This window comes from Odocoileus virginianus, chromosome 9 (assembly GCF_023699985.2).
Source record: "Odocoileus virginianus isolate 20LAN1187 ecotype Illinois chromosome 9, Ovbor_1.2, whole genome shotgun sequence".
NCBI lineage: Eukaryota > Metazoa > Chordata > Mammalia > Artiodactyla > Cervidae > Odocoileus > Odocoileus virginianus.
This window is the reverse complement of record NC_069682.1, coordinates 19,448,464-19,468,802: the sequence shown is the minus strand read 5'-3', so window position 1 is coordinate 19,468,802 and position 20,339 is coordinate 19,448,464. Positions and strand designations below refer to the sequence as shown.

At 37.7% G+C, this 20,339-nt stretch overlaps 1 protein-coding gene across 3 annotated transcripts in view; it reads right to left on the bottom strand.

The window, feature by feature from the left end:
- PLXDC2 (plexin domain containing 2) overlaps window positions 1–20,339 on the bottom strand; it is a 423,511-nt gene that overhangs the window by 30,634 nt on the left and 372,538 nt on the right. For all 3 annotated transcript variants that reach the window (XM_020911626.2, XM_020911627.2, XM_070472041.1), the window contains exon 13: window positions 13,683–13,843. In XM_020911626.2, coding sequence (XP_020767285.2) covers window positions 13,683–13,843 — 161 coding nt within the window. The remainder of the gene's footprint in view (window positions 1–13,682; window positions 13,844–20,339) is intronic.

Below are 20,339 nucleotides of genomic sequence, written 5' to 3'. Positions count from 1 at the left end.
GAATGAGACAGATGTTCTGTCCCCTGGAGCTACCATATATTTCTTAAGGTTCACTAAGAAGCAAAATAAAATAATACAATGAGGGAAGTCATTCTGATTTTGTTTTAAACAGTCCCTGAAAGATCTGATCAGTTAATTCCACCTATTAGCCAGAGTTAATAGAAAATAATTTCAAATCTCATAACCTCTGGTTATTCTTCTTCTGAAATACCATAAATCATTTCATTTAAAAAAATAGGTATATACTGTTTCCCAGTTACACTAAATATATTCTGCTAAATAGCTTTAACACTTAGTAAATACAAATTTAAATCCAAAACCATGATAATTACTTAGTTTTTTAAAAATATATTCTATGTTTCCTCTTCTGTACTCCTGAGATTTTTATAGTAATATATCTTCTTGTATTTTAATGTTGTTATTTAGTTGTGTTCAACTCTTTGCCACCCCATGAACTGCAGCATGCCAGGCTTCCCTGTCCTTCACTGTCTCCAGGGATTTGCTCAAACTCATGTGCATTGAGTTGATGATGCTATCCAATCATCTCATTCTCTGTTGTCCCCTTCTCCTCCTGCCCTCAGTCTTTCCAGCATCAGGGTCTCTTCCAATGAGTTGGCTCTTCACATCAGGCAGCCAAAATATTGGAGCTTCAGCTTCAGCATCATTCCTTTCAATGAATATTCAGGACTGATTTCCTTTAGTATTAACTGGTTTGATCTCCTTCCTGTCCAAGGGACTCTCAACAGTTTTTTCCGGCACTGCAATTCAAAAGCATAATTTCTTGGGCATTCAACCTTCTTTATTGTCCAACTCTCACATCTGTACATGATTACTGGAAAAACCATAGCTTTGTCTATGACTTTCTGTTACTATAGCTTTCTCCCCAATAATTCCATTTCTTTTACATTTGGATTTGTCACTATCAATATATTTATCAATTTGGTTTTCTTTTGACTTTGCTCAACATCTTCAGTGGTTTTTAGTTCATCTGGTCCCTTTTTTATATACCTCTCTTTCTAAACAAATTCTAATCCAATTATGTTGTTTGTTAAGACATACCCAGTCCAATATTTCCTCCTGATATTTCATTATCCTAATGAATTTATTAGGCTTCCCTGGTAGGTCAGTGGTAAAGAACTGAACATGATTTAGTGACTAAACAACAACAGGAATGAATTTATTATGTGTCTTTCCATCCAAAGCACTGTTGTTGTTGTTCAGTTGCTCAGTCATGTCTGACTCTTTGCAACCCCATGGACTGCAGCACGCCAGGCTTCCCTGTCCTTCACCATCTCCTGGAGCTTGCTCAAACTCATGTCCATTGAGTCGGTGATGCCATCCAACCATCTCATCCTCTGTTGTCCCCCTTTCCTTCTGCTTTCAATCTTTCTCAGCATCAGGGTCTTTTCCAATGAGTTGGCTCTTCACAGCAGTATTGAAACTTCAGCTTCAGCAACAGTTCTTTCAATGAATATTCAAGGTTGATCTCCTTTAGGATGGACTGGTTTGATCTCCTTGTAGTCCAAGGGACTCTCAAGAGTCTTCTCCAACACCACAGTTCAAAAGCATCAATTCATGATAAATTATTTAGTTGTTTTATAATGCTGTCCTAAAAATCACACTATTTTGAATTGGTGGAAAAATAATCTAAGTTTAATTTATTATGATTGCAATGCAATTATCATTACTAAATTAAAGTTTATAGTCTCTGTCTCTACAAATAGACTTAAGTATTTATTTTAACAAAAGTCAGCTATGAAAGTCAAAAAGAAGAAATTATTCAACCATTGGTATTATAAGTAGAGCAACTTTCTTTTAAAGAGCTAACAGAAAGAAAGACTTGGAATACCTAAAACATATATTGTGTTCTTAAAGCAACATAATTCAGGTTTACAGACACCCAAGTAGACTGTAGTTCTGTGGGATTTTATTTATTCACTTGATTCTTTCGTCTTTTAAGGATTTCCCTGTGGAATTTCATACACAAGTATAAATTATATGTGTGTGTGTGCTCGGTCCTTCAGTTGTGTCCGACTCTTTGTGACCCCATAGCCTGTCAAGCTCCTCTGTCCATGGAATTTTCCAGGCAAGAATACTGGAGTGGGTCTCCATTTCCTCCTCCAGGTGATCTTCCCGACCCAGGGATCAAACTCACACCTCTTGCTTCTCCTGCATTGGCAGACAGATTCTTTACCACTGCACAACCTGAGAAGCCCCATAAAAATATATATATATATACATATAAATATGTATGATAAAAATACAATATGAATATATATATAATTTATTTCATGGCTTTATGCACCATTAAGAATAATGAGTTATGGTATGGTAATTAAGGGGCTTCCCTGGTGGCTCAGATGATAAAGAATCTGCCTGCAATGTGGAGACCTGGGTTTGATCCCTGGGTTGGGAAGATGCCCTGGAAGAGGGCATGGCAACCCACTCCAGTATTCTTGCCTGGAGAATCCCCATGGCTAGCGGAGCCTGGTGGGCTACAGTCCCTGGGGTCACAAAGTCAGACACGACTGAGTGACTAAGCACAGCACATGGTAATTAAGAAGCAATTAGAGCAGAGAACTCAGTGAGATATTAAATATTTTATTCACTATTGTAAATAATTCTTCCTGATGAAGCAAAGAAAATATTTTATTAATTTAAAAACACTATAGTCTTGCCCGTAGAATCCCATGGACAGAGGATCCTGGTGAGCTACAGTCCATAGGGTCACAGAGAGTTTGACATGACTGAAGCAACTTAGCATACACACACACACACACACACACACACACAAACACTCACACACACATGTTATCCAGAAGAGTAAATGAAAGATTATGCTTACAAAGAGATCTTATTTTGGTGACTGCATAAATAAAAGAATCACCATAAACTTAAACTGATGTCTCAGAAACATTCAGTGATGGACATGAATAAAATTTCAGCATTTTAGACAGATACACAAAAAGTGTCTTTTTTAAAAAATGCAAACAATTTTCACCTTTTTTCATATGACTATATTTCTGGAAAGTTGCCATCTAATAAAATAACTTCTTTAAGGAGACTGTCAAACCATTTCAGCTGGACTTTGCCTCATCTTTCCTTCTTCACAGTAATTCATCAGAAGTGAATGCTCCCTTTTGCCTCCTCTAAGAAATAAAAATAAATATTTTCTTTCAAGAACCCACTTTTTCCTGGAGTTTCCTTTAAGACTGGAATAAAGCTAAAGAACGCCTTAAAGGCAACACTCAGTTATGAAAAAAAAATGTGACTTCAAGATAAAAAAAGATCCATGGGTCTATGAAATGAATTCTCTATTTACTACACAGGTTAGTCAATGAATCATGTCTTCCTGTCTTCCAAGTGCTATTCATTAGGCAGCTGTAAAGCAAGATGCCAAACTTTTAGTAAACACTTTTCTTCTCCCCAGCAGCAGCCTCTTGAATCCTTGCCTAGCTCCTTTCCTCTGGTTTCTTTCCTGGCAGCACTCCTGATTGCCAGGAAAAGTTGAGGGCCACAGCTGCCCGTCTTTCTTTCCTCTCACACTCCATGGGTCCTTGTTATTTACAAATATTTCTGGGGGTGAGGAATTCCTTGAATGACAAACTGCTCAGGAGCCTGTGGCTATGTGGGTGCTATAGCACACAGCCCACAGACCAGATGGGTCCCGAGTTCAAGTCTTGGCTCTGAAACTGGATGTCCCATGACCCAAGTGAACTGTTTCAGCATGCTGTGTTTCTGTCTCCACACTGGAGTTGCCTCCAAAAATGGTGCAGAGGAGAAAGGACACTTGCCGCTGAGCTTTTAGGAACAGTGTGTATGTGCATGCTCAGCAGTGTCTGATTCTTTGCGACCCCACGGACTGCAGCCTGCCATGCGCCTCTGTCCATGGAATTTTCCAGGCAAGAATACTGGAGCAGGTTAAAACATTTAGGAAGAGAGGGGCATTTTCAACAGTGATATCTGATAGTATTTAACAGTGGGCGAACATTTATGTCTATAACTGATATTCATTCTGTATTATAAATCACAGAATCTATGCCTAGAAATGTTCAGCAAATATTAAATTTCATATAGAACCCAAGGCATTTTAATTCTTCCAAAGAAATAGTAGCTTCATGAAAATCTATTAAAAATTAAGGAACATGTGCTTATTTGAATATTTGTTCTCTGCTATTTTATTTCAATATAATGAACCTGATTTCAAAAAAAGATTTTTAAGCATGTTATTGTATAATGAGATAGGTTTTAGTCAAACTCAAGTATCTTTTTGAAAATTACTGAGAGAAGCCAGATAGGCCAACACAAATGAAAGCCATTTAGTAAAAAATCAAAAGAAAATGCTGAGTTTAAGACCTGAAGAGGATGCACAGAGAAATATAAAAGATAAGTTTATGAAAAATAGACTATTCTGCCAAATGAGTAAAGAGTGACTGTCTCAGGAGAATGGAACTCTTAGCCCCAATCGTCTAAGACATGAGGTGTAAACAGCTCAGTTATTATTTAGTTACACAATATATGAAGTCATGATTTGGTTTATCATCAAGACTTCCTGATTCTCAACTACTTTTCTCTTGATTTTAATCACTTGAGTCATAATCACTGAGCATGCCATATAACAATGAATTTCTAGAATTTAATCCTTATTTTATCCCATTCTCTTTCTATAAGAAAAAGTTTAAAAGCTAAAGTCCAGGTAACATATGAGGAAGAGTGTTTGCATCCACAAAATTTATGTATAATAATTGGTGTATCTTTTCTGCAAGAACATAATACAAATATAACAGCTACTGTCATTATTATCTTCACTAAAAAAAGAATAGCAAGGACAGCTACATAAAGTGGTGTACGTCTTTGGGCAATGATTTTGGCAATATTTGTTAAGTGTCTTTAAGATGTTTCTTTCTTTCATGAGATCATACTTTGGAGAAACTGTTCTAGGAACATAATGTATGTCTTTAGATACACATCTTCCTGGGCTTCTCAGCTGGTGCTAATGGTCAAGAGCCTGCCTGTCAAGGCAGGAGACATAAGAGACATGGGTTTGAACCCTGAATTGGGAAGATCCCCTGGAGGATGGCATGTCAACCCATTTCAGAATCTAACTTGGAGAATCCCATGGACAGAGAAGCCTGGTGGGCTACAGTCCATAGGGTTGCAAAGAGTCAGACATGACTAAGCAACTTAGCACACGTGCACGCATCTTCCTACACGGCTACACACAGCGTGTGAAGCAAGACCCTTTACAGAGAGAGGCAGCACAGCCGAGAGGTTAAGGGCAGGATTCTGGAGAGCCTGGGCTGAAACTCTGACTCCACCACTGACTGAATACATGATACTGAGCAAACTGCTTAAATTCTGTGCCTTATCTTCCTCATCTATGACATGGAGATCATTTTAGTGCCTCACAGTTCTCTGTGAGGCACTAAATGAGGTAATAAATACAAATCACTTTCACCAGTGAATTTAATAAATGTTCACTGTTACCATGATCATGTTCATGTTCATTATCATGTTCATGGGGCCAATTATAAGAGCAAACAATGGTAAGAACTCCAAATGCACCAGAATACAATATGGCTGCATAAACTGTGGCCTATCCACTTAAGGGCCAACTTATTAAATTGTCATACGGGGTGAAGTAAGTCAGACAGGGAAGCAGAAATATCATATGACATCCTTTATATGTGGAATCTACAAAGAAATGATACACATGAACTTCCTTAAAAAACAGAAAGAGACTCACAGACTTAGAAAACACACCGATGTCTGCCAGTGGGGAAAAGGGATAGTTAAGGACTTTGGGAAGGTTATGTACACACTGCTATATTTAAAATGGATAACCAGCAGAAAGCTATTGTATAGCACATGGAACTCTGCTCAGTGTTATGTGCCAGCCTGGATGGGAAGGGAGTTTGACGGAGAATGGATACTTGTGCATGTAGTTCATCTCAAACTATCACAATATTGTTAATTGGCTATATCCTAATATAGTTTATAGTTTATATCCTAATATAAACTGTTTCTGGTGTTAAAAATAAATAAATAAATAAAAATAAATAAAATAAAAAAAATTCATCACAGCATACACTTATTTTTTAGCATGGAAACTAATTTCTGTAAATGTTTAATGCAGTCTGAATTTCGTGGTGAAACACACAAGAAACATACTGGGTCACATTTTAACATCATGGACATTGGGATGTGTCTTAAAGTCAAGGGCATGGCACAGTTTAATGGAGAGTGTATGATGCAGCTCAACTTGCTTCAGTCTGTGGTAGGCAGAATAATGGCCTCCCAGTCCTAACTGCAAAAACCGGTCAACCACCAGATAGGCGGAACAGACTTTGTAGACATGATTAAACTAAGGCCCGTGACCTGGGGAGGTTATCTGGGATCACAAGGGGCCTTACGAGAAGGTGGTAGGGGTTGGAGTTAGTAGTAGACGTTGTGATGACAGACGCAGAGATGGGATGATAGGAAGAAGGGGCCAGGAGCCAAGAAATGCATGCAGCCTCTAGCAATTGAAAATGGTAAGGAAATGATTCTTCCTGAAGCCTCTAGAAGGAGTCAGTTCTACCAACACCTTGACTTTAGCCCAATGAGACTGAGTTGGGATTTCTGACCTTCAGAACTGTAAGAGAGTGTGTATTGTTTTAAGCTACCAGGTTCATGGTAATTTGTTACAGCAGCAATAGAAAACTAATGTACAGTCACATTGGGTGAAATAAGGTTCTTTTTACTTCAAGGCATTGTAAACAATGTTAGGCCCTTGGTGTTTATGAACACCTCTTCACAGCATACGGGACAATCAACATAAAGCTGTTGAATGAACGTTGAATGCAATAGCATACAGCCATCAGAATGATGTTTCAAAAATAAAAAGTATAAATTTGCATTTCAGTGAAATCACAATTATACTAAATGGGCAGACATCAAGTTATGCATGTAAAAATTACAGAAAAACACACAGTTATAGTGATTAGTTCTGTACGTTAGGACTCTAAGTGACTTTACTTTTTGTTTTTATGTTTCCACATTTTTTTTTTTGACAATGAAGAGGTACAACTTTCTTAATGGGAAAAAAGCACATCAAATTTACCTAAGAAGCAGACAGTAGTATAATATAGAAGATGAAAAGCAACTGAGACAATATTGATAAACATATTCTCTTCATGTACCAATAGCTCTAATTTAGTTAGTAATTCAAATCTTTGAATTCATAGGTCTGGCATGTCAGTAAAACTATGCAGTCATCATGCATTTGTGTTTTGATTTTGCAGACATGGATCAGCTTTAATAATAGTACAGTTATGATGATTATCTTCAAAAATCATCTGCTGACCAGCCGCTGTGAGCTGCATGCGGACGGCAGGGTGTCAAAGAGCCAATGATGGAGGCAGAATTATTGGCAATTGACTCAACGGCAAGAAAAAAGGCAAAGAGAAGAGAAGCTGGGAAGCTGAGGATTAGGTATGGAAAGATGAGGATTCTTCCTAGAACTGTGGCTCTCTGATCTCGGGGAAGGCGATCCACCACTCTGGACCTCAATCTCTTCCTGTGTGTTATGAGGGGGTAGGACACAGTATGTTAAGAGGCTTAAACATGTGAGAGTTACGGCAGCAGCCTGGTGTCTGGTTAGTCACTGAAGATTTACAGCTTGTCACCTGTCAGCCTTTGGACTAAAGCATCATGACCTTGGGAAATGACCTTTCTTCCATCAGAACTAAGATGGAAGCACATTAACAAGACTTAGTATGAGTTTTCCAACTAACCACAATGCCTCATCATTACACAATTATTATGACTTTGGGTTTTCCTGGTGGCTCAGATGGTTAAGAATCTGCTTGCAATAAAGGAGATCTGGGTTTGATCCCTGGGTCAGGAAGATCCCCTGGAGAAGGCAATGACTTTTCCACTTCAGTAAGTCACTAAATTATCACTTTAAATGAAAATGCCAATTTTGGAAGACATTGTGTGTGAAAATTTAGTGGAAGTTTGAAATGTCCTAGGATATTTATCTTTTTTCTAGAAAGTACTTATAGAATACCCTTATTTGAAAGAGATTTCAGTTATTTAATTGAAATCTAGAGGAAGTTATAAGTCTTCAGGGTGGAATAAATCACCTATATATTTAACTTTAACGCAAAACAGAAAGGTAAATGCCAGAGAAATATATAGATGTATTATTATGGATAGAATATCAGAGGAAAGAGAGAATACATGTGGCTGTCCTAGCAGAGCGATGATAAGGAAAGCTTAGAGGGTACATGGTGTCGAAGGCTACCGGGATCAAGAATTCAAAGACTGAGGTGGAAGAGGGGACTTTCCAGCTGGAAGGAACAGAATGAGCAATGTCTTGGTGGCACAGAGAATGTGGGGCGCGTGTGGAGAAGAACATGGAGTGAATTGGATGGTACTGAACTCCATGTTGAAGGTGCCTCAGATGGTAAAGAAACTGCCTGCAATGCAGGAGCCCCGGGTTCAATTCCTGGGTCTGGAAGATGCCCTAGAGAACGGAATGGCAGCCCACTCCAGTATTCTTGCCTGGAGAGTTCCATGGACAGAGAAGCCTGGTGGGTTACAGTCCATAGGTGGCAAAGAATCAGACATGACTGAGCGACTAACACGAATTCCAAGTTGAGGCACTATGGGATAAAAATTGAAATGACAGACAAGATAGAAACAGCCAAGGTCTGCTGTTGCTGACTGCAACTGCTGACTGAAGAAGACTGCACTTCACTCCACAGACAGCTGAGAGCCATAGAGGACTTCTGAACAATTATTTAATTGATTTTCATTCACTTCCCACTGTTACAGAGGCCAAAGGTAAATTTGTAGTTTAAAGGTCATCACAAAACATAGGAGCACCGCAATATGTAAGGCAAATGCTAACGAGTATGAAAGAGGAAATTAATAGTAACACAATAATAGTAGGAGACTTTAATACCCCACTCACAACTATGGATAGATCAACTAAACAGAAAATGAACAAGGAAACACAAACTTTAACGGACACAATGGACCAGCTAGACCTAATTGACATCTATAGGACGTTTCACCCCAAAACAATCAACTTCACCTTTTTCTCAAGTGCACACGGAACCTTCTCCAGAATAGATCACATCCTGGGCCATAAATCTAGTCTTGGTAAATTCAAAAAGATTGAAATCATTCCAGTCATCTTTTCTGACCACAGTGCAGTAAGATTAGATCTCAATTACAGGAAAAAAATTATGAAAAATTCAAACATATGGAGGCTAAACAACACGCTTCTGAATAACCAACAAATCATAGAAGAAATCAAAAAAGAAATCAAAATATGCATCGAAATGAATGAAAATGATAACACAACAACCCAAAACCTATGGGACACTGTAAAAGCAGTGCTAAGGGGAAGATTCATAGCATTACAGGCCTACCTCAAGAAACAAGAAAAAAGTCAAATAAATAACCTAACTCTACACCTAAAGCAACTAGTGGAAGAAGAAATGAAGAACCCCAGGGTTAGTAGAAGGAAAGAAATCTTAAAAATTAGGGCAGAAATAAATGCAAAAGAAACTAAAGAGACCATAGCAAAAATTAACAAAGCTAAAAGCTGGTTTTTTGAAAAAATTAACAAAATTGACAAACCATTAGCAAGACTCATTAAGAAACAAAGGGAGAAGAACCAAATTAACAAAATTAGAAATGAAAATGGAGAGATCACAACAGACAACACTGAAATACAAAGGATCATAAGAGACTACTACCAGCAGCTCTATGCCAATAAAATGGACAACTTGGAAGAAATGGACAAGTTCTTAGAGAAGTATAACTTTCCAAAACTGAACCAGGAAGAAATAGAAGATCTTAACAAAACGATCACAAGCAAGGAAATCGAAACTGTAATCAGAAATCTTCCAGCAAACAAAAGCCCAGGACCAGATGGTTTCACAGCTGAATTCTACCAAAAATTTAGAGAAGAGCTAACACCTATCTTACTCAAACTCTTCCAGAAAATTGCAGAAGAAGGTAGACTTCCAAACTCATTCTATGAGGCCACCATCACCCTAATTCCAAAACCAGACAAAGATGCCACAAAAAAAGAAAACTACAGGCCAATATCACTGATGAACATAGATGCAAAAATCCTTAACAAAATTCTAGCAAACAGAATCCAACAACATATTAAAAAAATCATTCATCATGACCAAGTGGGCTTTATCCCAGGAATGCAAGGATTCTTTAATATCCGCAAATCAATCAATGTAATACACCACATTAACAAATTGAAAGATAAAAACCATATGATTCTCTCAATAGATGCAGAAAAAGCCTTTGACAAAATTCAACATCCATTTATGATTAAAACTCTCCAGAAAGCAGGAATAGAAGGAACATACCTCAACATAATAAAAGCTATATATGACAAACCCACAGCAAGCATCACCCTCAATGGTGAAAAATTGAAAGCATTTCCCCTGAAATCAGGAACAAGACAAGGGTGCCCACTCTCACCACTACTATTCAACATAGTTTTGGAAGTTTTGGCCACAGCAATCAGAGCAGAAAAAGAAGTAAAAGGAATCCAGATAGGAAAAGAAGAAGTGAAACTCTCGCTGTTTGCAGATGACATGATCCTCTACATAGAAAACCCTAAAGACTCTACCAGAAAATTACTAGAGCTAATCAACGAATACAGTCAAGTTGCAGGATATAAAATTAACACACAGAAATCTCTTGCATTCCTATACACTAACAATGAGAAAACAGAAAGAGAAATTAAGGAAACAATACCATTCACCATTGCAACAAAAAGAATAAAATACTTAGGAGTATATCTACCTAAAGAAACAAAAGACCTATACATAGAAAACTATAAAACACTGATGAAAGAAATCAAAGAGGACACAAGCAGATGGAGAAATATACCGTGTTCATGGATTGGAAGAATCAATATTGTCAAAATGGCTATACTACCCAAAGTAATCTATAGATTCAATGCAATCCCTATCAAACTACCAACAGTATTTTTCACAGAACTAGAACAAATAATTTCACAATTTGTATGGAAATACAAAAAACCTCGAATAGCCAAAGTAATCCTGAGAAAGAAGAATGGAACTGGTGGAATCAATCTGCCTGACTTCAGACTCTACTACAAAGCCACAGTCATCAAGACAGTATGGTACTGGCACAAAGACAGAAATATAGATCAATGGAACAGAATAGAAAGCCCAGAGATAAGTCCACGAACCTATGGTCACCTTATCTTCGACAAAGGAGGCAAGGATATACAATGGAAAAAAGATAACCTCTTTAACAAGTGGTGCTGGGAAAACTGGTCAACCACCTGTAAAAGAATGAAACTAGAACACTTTCTAACACCATACACAAAAATAAACTCAAAATGGATTAAAGATCTAAATGTAAGACCAGAAACTATCAAACTCCTAGAGGAGAACATAGGCAAAACACTCTCCGACATAAATCACAGCAGGATCCTCTATGACCCACATCCCAGAATCTCAGAAATAAAAGCAAAAATAAACAAATGGGACCTAATGAAACTTAAAAGCTTTTGCACAACAAAGGAAACTATAAGCAAGGTGAAAAGACAGCCCTCAGATTGGGAGAAAATAATAGCAAACGAAGCAACAGACAAAGGATTAATCTCAAAAATATACAAGCAACTCCTCCAGCTCAACTCCAGAAAAATAAATGACCCAGTCAAAAAATGGGCCAAAGAACTCAACAGACATTTCTCCAAGGAAGACATACAGATGGCTAACAAACACATGAAAAGATGCTCAACATCACTCATTATCAGAGAAATGCAAATCAAAACCACAATGAGGTACCATTATACGCCAGTCAGGATGGCTGCTATCCAAAAGTCTACAAACAATAAATGCTGGAGAGGGTGTGGAGAAAAGGGAACCCTCTTACACTGTTGGTGGGAATGCAAATTAGTACAGCCACTATGGAAAACAGTGTGGAGATTTCTTAAAAAGCTGGAAATAGAACTGCCATATGACCCAGCAATCCCACTTCTGGGCATACACACCAAAGAAACCAGATCTGAAAGAGACACATGCACCCCAATGTTCATCGCAGCACTGTTTATAATAGCCAGGACATGGAAGCAACCCAGATGCCCATCAGCAGACGAATGGATGAGGAAGCTGTGGTACATATACACCATGGAATATTACTCAGCCATTAAAAAGAATTCATTTGAATCAGTTCTAATGAGATGGATGAAACTGGAGCCCATTATACAGAGCGAAGTAAGCCAGAAAGATAAAGACCATTACAGTATACTAACACATATATATGGACTTTAGAAAGATGGTAACGATAACCCTATATGCAGAACAGAAAAAGAGACTCAGATGTATGGAACAGACTTGTGGACTCTGGGAGAAGGCGAGGGTGGGATGTTTCAGGAGAACAGCATTGAAACATGTATATTATCTAGGGTGAAACGGATCACCAGCTCAGGTTGGGTACATGAGACAAGTGCTCAGGCCTGGTGCACTGGGAAGACCCAGAGGGATCGGGTGGAGAGGGAGGTGGGAGGGGGGACTGGGATGGGGAGTACATGTAAATCCATGGCTAATTCATCTCAATGTATGACAAAAACTACTGTAATGATGTAAAGTAATTAGCCTCCAACTAATAAAAAAAATAAATAAAAAAAAACAATAAAGGTCATCACAATTTCTCACTTAACATGTGAATAAAATTCTAAGTAACTGTCTGTATATCACCTGGTGAACTGGAGAAGATCTAAACTTTTCAAGTTGGAAGCTCTGAGGGAGGTTTCCTTCACTGCTCTAGTATTTAAGTTGTGTTGAAGAGGTGTGGCTCCATGATGTGGGGATGAAAGCCATGCACACAGGGGACCAGGAAGCTCAGTTGTCTGAGAGACAGAAGGTGACTTGGTCACAAGGACCTTATCCTGTGGCCCCCAGGCCTCCCAGTCTCAGGTCTTCTGGACACCAGGGCTCGGCTCTGGCCTCCGTCCAGGGCTGCTGCTCCTCCTAACTACTGTCTGGGCACTGGCATGCTGTACATGCAAACACAACACTCATTTGACTTGGTGCTCTCATTGTGTTTGAGTGTATGTACATGCATGTGCATTTATATGTATTGATACATGTGTAAAAACACATGCACTCACACAAAATGCCAATGGCACATACAATTACCTTATTGTTGTACTGTTATTTTGGAGGGAAATCTATATTTTTCCTAAATGGTTTGTGAGCATTTTAAGAGCAGGCCCACCATACTGTATTATGAATCCAGCCAATACTCAATTAGTATTTATTGATTAGTTGATTTAAGCTAAGTCCTTCAGCCTGTGGCACATGGTGCATTCCTTTCAGGATCAGAAGAACAGCTGGTTCACGTACTTGCTATAATGAGACAAAAAATATGGTTTCTATTTTCTTTTATGTATGAAAAAGGCAAGATGGCTTATATCTTTAAAAGCTCCTGAGATAAGGTAACTGAATTCAGCACATGAAAGCCATCTGTCAATACACGTGTGCATGCGTGCGTGTGTGTGTGAAAGCAGCCAGCTCCCAAGTGCAAAGTGCAGAAATGTGCTAAATATTAAATGCAGGTGGTGTTAGCAAATGGCTACAGTTCATCAGTTGGCAAGGTTTTCATGTACTCTATTTGACACTTACCTCAATAAAGAAGATACTGGCTGCTGATGTCGGGTGGTGATACATATAGACTGTCACAAGGATGGCTGCGGCTATAATGAGGACTAGGATGAGAATCCCGACGATGAGACCAGCATGAAGGGCTCCTCCTTTCTTCTCGGCTGCACTGTCATCTGTAGAGGCTGGAAGAACAGGACAGCTGTCAGACATTCATGGGTGCACTCACAGATCTGCATTTTCATTGAGGGGGATATTCATATTCTTAATAAAGTACCAGTGAAAAATTTTTTTAAACTTTCTGAACGACTTTTCTTTTCCGCAACACCAATTTTAGAAGTTAGATGCTCTTTCCTTGGCAAATGAAAAAACCCATACTCTTAATGATTAAAAGCACATTTATAACTATGTTTTAATTTATGGTTCAATAGTCTCTATTCTGTTAAATAAGGCAAAATTAATAGCCTTTATTCTAAAAGTACTGGGGAAAATCTAAAACTCTAATTAACTGTATAATAAATTTAACTTTGATCTTTCTCATTAAACCACTGGCACTGTTACCTATGGAAAAATTGATTACTTTTTGAAATCTCCTCTCTCATTTTCTTTTGGAAAATTTGAACTGAAGAGTACCAAACATCTTTTGGTGGGCTACACAGGCATTTTGAGAAAGTCTGTGCATGAGTTCAAAGGATAATTTTCAAAATCTGTTTTAAACTGAAATGCTCTATAAAAGTGTAACAGATGGATGCTAAATGACCCGCAAATAGTTTATCACTATCTAAAGGGAACACAGCATATGAGAATATTCTACTATGCCACAGACTAATATCATTTTCTGTAACTTTACTAAGATACTCTCCATTGTAATATCCATTTCAGAGAGAAAGGAAAAAGGAGAAATTAAATTTTGAAAGCAATAATTAGCCTAGCCAAGCCAACCAACCAAATAAAACCAATCTCTAAAGTCTTCTCTTGTTCTAAGATTCTATAATATTTGATGTCTCCTCAGGCATTTAGAGGAGATATTCTTAAATTATGTGCAGCAGGAAATTGTACCTTATTACATAATATGATGGGTATTTTTGAATCATTAGAAAATTCTTTAAGACTCATAGAAGTTCTAGAACAGTGATTCCAAATCCTTTCATTAGCAATTTACATCTTTGTTATTTCCAAGTTTTGCACCTATGTTTTAAACATTTTTTGGTCTATTAAACCTCACTTAATAAGCACTGATTTATTTCTTTTATCATAATTTTTGTTAGTAGAAAAAACCAGATGTGACTACCTATCAGAATGTGTGGTAAATACAAGAAAACGAAATTACAAATGGAGAAGAGAAATATGAACTCCCAATTCTTCCCGTCCATGTTTTCAAGTTTTGTTGCTATTATTTGTTTATTCTTTGCGTGAGACCCATAGTTCAGCAATCCTTCTCCACGTCTAATGGGCTTCCCTGGTGCCTCAGGTGGTAAAGAAACTGCCTGCCATGCGGGAGACCTGGGTTCGATCCCGGGGTTGGGAAGATCCCCAGGAGGGCATGGCAACCCACCCCAGTACTCTTGCCTGGAGAATCCCCATGGACAGAGGAGCCTGGGGGGCTACAGTGCACAGGGTCGCAGTCGGACACTATGAAGCGATTAAGCACAGCATAGCACTCCACATCTGATAAAGCCTAAATTCCTAAAGCTTTCCCTTACAAAACAGAAGTTCATCAGTCACGGAGTGTAAAATTTAGGGTAATTCATTATGAAAAAGTTCATTTTCATAGGATTCTGGAAGATGGTAGAGGAAGTATCAGGAATGTCTTCTCATATTGACAACAATTCCACTGCCAGAATATGACAACTCTGGACTCTATTGAAGGCTTGTAACTTCCAGGAAGAAGGCTCACACTGCATGTCGTGGTTAATTCAAGGCAATTTCAGCGCTTAGGACAGTAGTAACTACCCATCCTTGGCTGCTCAGCCATGGGGCAGGCAGCTACACCCCGCTCCTGATGCAGCCCGTCTAGTCTTTGGTTAGGCCCTCTCTCCATGTGGTCAATAACAGTAATGACGTCATAGGGTTGCTGTGAAAATCAAACATCTCATACATATTAAGTACATGAGAACGCACCTGGCATATAATAAGTACTTAACTGATGTAGTTATTACATTATTATATTTTATATGAGGCAGATTGAGGCAAATTACACTGTCAGATTCAGGACACTGCATAAACTATGTTTTTGCCCTTAACATTTGTTACTTTTAAGAGTCTGGTTTCATTCTTAAGTATGCTTGTATTCTTGCATTGTGTACACTTGATTTTTTTTCTTATTTTTAAGAGGGTAACAGATCCCTTTCATGGAAAAATAGGATTAATTTAAAATGTTGCTTTGGAGAATATGTGGCAAAAATATCTGCTAGAGTCACAAAAGGAAGCCTTGAATGTTTATTCAAATCTCATGTATAATTCCATCCAACTACCCCTCCATCCATCCATCCATCCATTTATCCATCTATCCTTCCACCCATCCATCTATCCCTCCTTCTATTCATGCATCTTTCCATCCATTTATCTCTTCTTCCATTCATGCATCCATGCATGCATGCACACATTTTCCATCTATTGCTCTTTTCATTCATGCATCCATCTATCCAAACAGCACCTGGATCTTTTTTCTGGGATTAGTAATCTTTCAGAAGCATCATGAAGTCTGGTCTCATTGTGTGTGTGTGTGTGTGTGTGTGTGTGTGTGTGTGAAGATGGGGAAGGGAAGGAAAAGACACCTGCGACTTGACCTTGGACTGTGATTTCTCAAGTGGGCCAGAGACCCAGAGTCTGTTGAGAAGGCAGCACGCAAGGGGCAGTTGTCTAAGGAAGGAAGAGGAGAGCTAGGGACATGTTTCACTCAAGACCTCAGCAGTTCTTGTCAATAAAACTATGACTTGCAGGCCATATGCTGCCAATCTTTAGAATAAAAAATCATAATCATAGTCATAACTGCATTTATTCCTTGAAATCCACTCACTCCTTTTATTTAGGCATAAATGCTTACACTCACAATGATTATTAATCTATATTTCTAATAATGGCTACTTATAATATCCTCCTTTACAAATTCTTCTTTACTGTGCTGGTTTGGATGTTAAGACACCATTTCATATCTAATGAAACCTGTACAGAATGTAGTTTGTTACAAACCAATAAGCATTTTATAACATTTTTGGATGATGATAATTTTAACAAAATAAACAATCTTCATGGATTTTCAAAATATTACTAACCAGTAGGAACCCATGAATATGCACATGACTTTAAGATGTGTCATAATTAGAACAAATCATTTAGGGAGAAATGTAGCAAATTTCAAAATATTACAGAGCTATCTTGGTGTCCCAGGCCTATGCTATTTCTAAATACTTCACAAAAAATCAAAATGAAGTGGCAAAAATTGTACTCATATTTCTGGAGAACTTGCTTTTCTGCTCTCACTATTTAGCCAAGCTTTCTGCATTTCTATTCTAGCTGCTTTCTTTACTAACAGGTATTATGATGGCACATTAAGGAACGTTAAATCTGGAGATAAAGTGAATATATCATTGATGTGCTTTGATTTCAAATTATTTCACTATTTGGTTTTCAGTTTGATACCACTTTTCAATTAAATGGAATAGGGTTTACATACTTATGCTGCTGCTGCTGCTGCTGCTGAGTCGCTTCAGTCGTGTCCAACTCTGTGCGACCCCACAGACGGCAGCCCACCAGGCTCCCCCGTCCCTGGGATTCTCCAGGCAAGAACACTGGAGTGGGTTGCCATTTCCCTCTCCAAGGCATGAAAGTGAAAAGTGAAAGTGAAGTTGCTCAGTCGTGTCCGACTCTTAGCGACCCATGGACTGCAGCCCACCAGGCTCCTCCGTTCATGGGATTCTCCAGGCAGGAGTGCTGGAGTGGGGTGCCGTTGCCTTCTCCATTACACACTTATGGGGAACTACAAATAACACAGAGAACCCTCTGTGGTAAAAATCATGATCAACTCAAACACAAGTTGAAATTTAAAATGTTTAAGCAAGTGCTAGTAATTTCCATAATTGAAATTTAGTTCATTCACCTCGGGGGCAGACTGCTCAAATAAATTGATTTCATTCCTCAGAAAAGACAATGAACAAAGATGTTACTCTGACAATATTCATTCCTGAGGTTCAACTGATTGTTCTTGGAAATTGGCAGAAAGAAGTTGGTCAAAGAAGACTCTGAACCTGTATCAGGTACAAACTTCTAAAGTTCGTCAGAGTCTATATGAGTTGGGGGAATATTCAAAGAGGTCAGGAGGAATCTAGCCTGAAAACCAAGTTCTTTTTCTATTCTTGGAAATATCTTATGCTCTTTCATTTATGTCCCAAAGTGAACAAAAGCCAAAGAATTACCCTCACACACACACACAGTATCACACAGAGGACAATTCAAGTCTTTAGCTTGTTTACCTTTACACTGTATATTTAAATATGATGAGTTAATGATAAGAGACAATAAGACCCCCCAAAGGGAGCCTCAGAGCCAAAAAATAAAAGAGGAAATATATAAATATATTTGAAAAGCCTACCAAATCAAAGCCTTTTTTTCTGCTCTCTTGGAGATATACTTTAAAACATAAATGAAGCACAGAAAATCAATAGTATCAAAGATAATACACTCCCATCTGATCCACAGAGTGACCTATCAGTTCTTATGAGTTTCTAACTTTTAGAACTTTATAAAACACAGATCAATATTTAGACACAGAGAGGACTTTGAGAACTGTCAAATCAATCGAAGCATTATACTATCTTTGGGTAAGTTTTATAGCTACCATGATAGCAAAGATGACAGATTTTTAAAAGGCATTAAGCACATACTGAAAATATCCAGGACCTCATGTAAATGTGTTTAATTTTCTGCACTCCAAGAAAAGTTCATAAATTACTGATAAAAGATAAGATGAAAAAAAGTAGAAGAAAGATGATAGGAGGAAAGAAGGAAAAAAATATTGACCTTTTGTTTCTTCAAGGTGTAGCATTTAATTTTAGACCTCTATGTCTCCTTGGTCTTTCTATGTCTGTTATTTTTTTTCAGTATTTATATGTATGTAGTATTGATAATGAAATTTAGAAGTACAATTCTTGACTACATTAAAGGTTTTAATACACTGCTGAAATGATCATACCCACTTTTAAATCTTGTCAGTAACTAAAGTCCAGCAATAAAGTAAAACTAAAATAGAAACACTCCTTGTCTGAAATTTTATTCACTTTAAAGAGTTAGTTCTAAATCTAACTATTCTCTTGGCTTAAAAAAACCCCATAAATTCCACAACATATAACGTCTTTTGGGGGACCAAGAGGCTTTGGGCAAAGTCTTGCATGAATTTATTAAAAAATCCATAAATCTTATACAGGTGATGTCAAGTGTTCTTTTTTAACACTTCAGAATGAAGCTGAACTACAAAATGCTTAAAATGTTAGTGTTGCATTTTTGGATTGAAAACACATGAGTCTCCCTGTGGAATATTATTGAACCCATTTATGAGCTACCAAATGTAACAGCAGAATATCAAGTAAAAGAAAAAATTTCACTAAATTGACTTTTCCTTTGGAAGTTTCCCTTGCAACTGACCTCATTTTGTAGCTCACATAATTTCCTTCATGACACTTTTAATTTTCTACAGACACGATATGACCTTGACTTCATGTAGTTTCTCTGGGTATTTTACATACCTTCTTGTTTCTCATAATTCTCTTTGTTCTTTCATTTTCTTAATCATGGTGTTCCTATTTTTTCTTTTGGATGCTTACCAACCTGTCAATATTATTTGGGTATTAGGGTTCCTTGAAACTATTATATGAGCCATACTTAATCCACAGTACGAATCACTGTGACCCTACATTCATTCATAATTCACATGATGACATCTCCCTAGGAGGGATTTGAATAAGTACTGTGAAAAGATATTAAAATGGTGCACAAAACACAGCTAAGTGCGTTATGTGTGGTGAGAACAATATTCTGGCAGGGGCAGCTGGCCCAGCTTCTCGTCTGCAGCCTGCGCTGCTACAGAGCAGCTGTGAAATTTCATTCAGGGAAACATATAAAATGTTCTGGCTTAAAAGAGCTTACGGTATGACAATCCTTTTTAAACAATAATCCGCTACCTTTTATCTCAGGAAAATAAGGCTAAATAAAATTTCCGTGAAATCATATTAAAAGAAATGCTTGATTCCATCAAAATGAGGGAATTTGGAGAGTAGTCACCACCCAGTCTGCTACTAGCCTTGTTATGTGATTAGTGCTTTTGTGCATGTATGTGTGTGAGCATCAAAAAGAGGGTATTTGCCATATTTATAGCTACCGTGACACCAAAAGCAAATCCTTGTAATGACCAATTCTGGCTTTCATTTCTTATTTGTATGTGCTATGTTTTGTAATGATTGACCCATGTCTTTAATATTTTCAGCAACCAAGATCTTTATAAGATCTAACTTTTAAAGTTTCCCTAACATCAGCTTTCTATATCAAGTTGTCCTGCTTCTTTATTTAAAAGTATATTTAAAAATTGTTTGCTAAAAATGTGTCTCTATTTCTATAAAATAACCCACAGAAATCTTAGTACTTAAGTTTCCCATCTAAATAGTAAACATATATTAAATATATATGAAA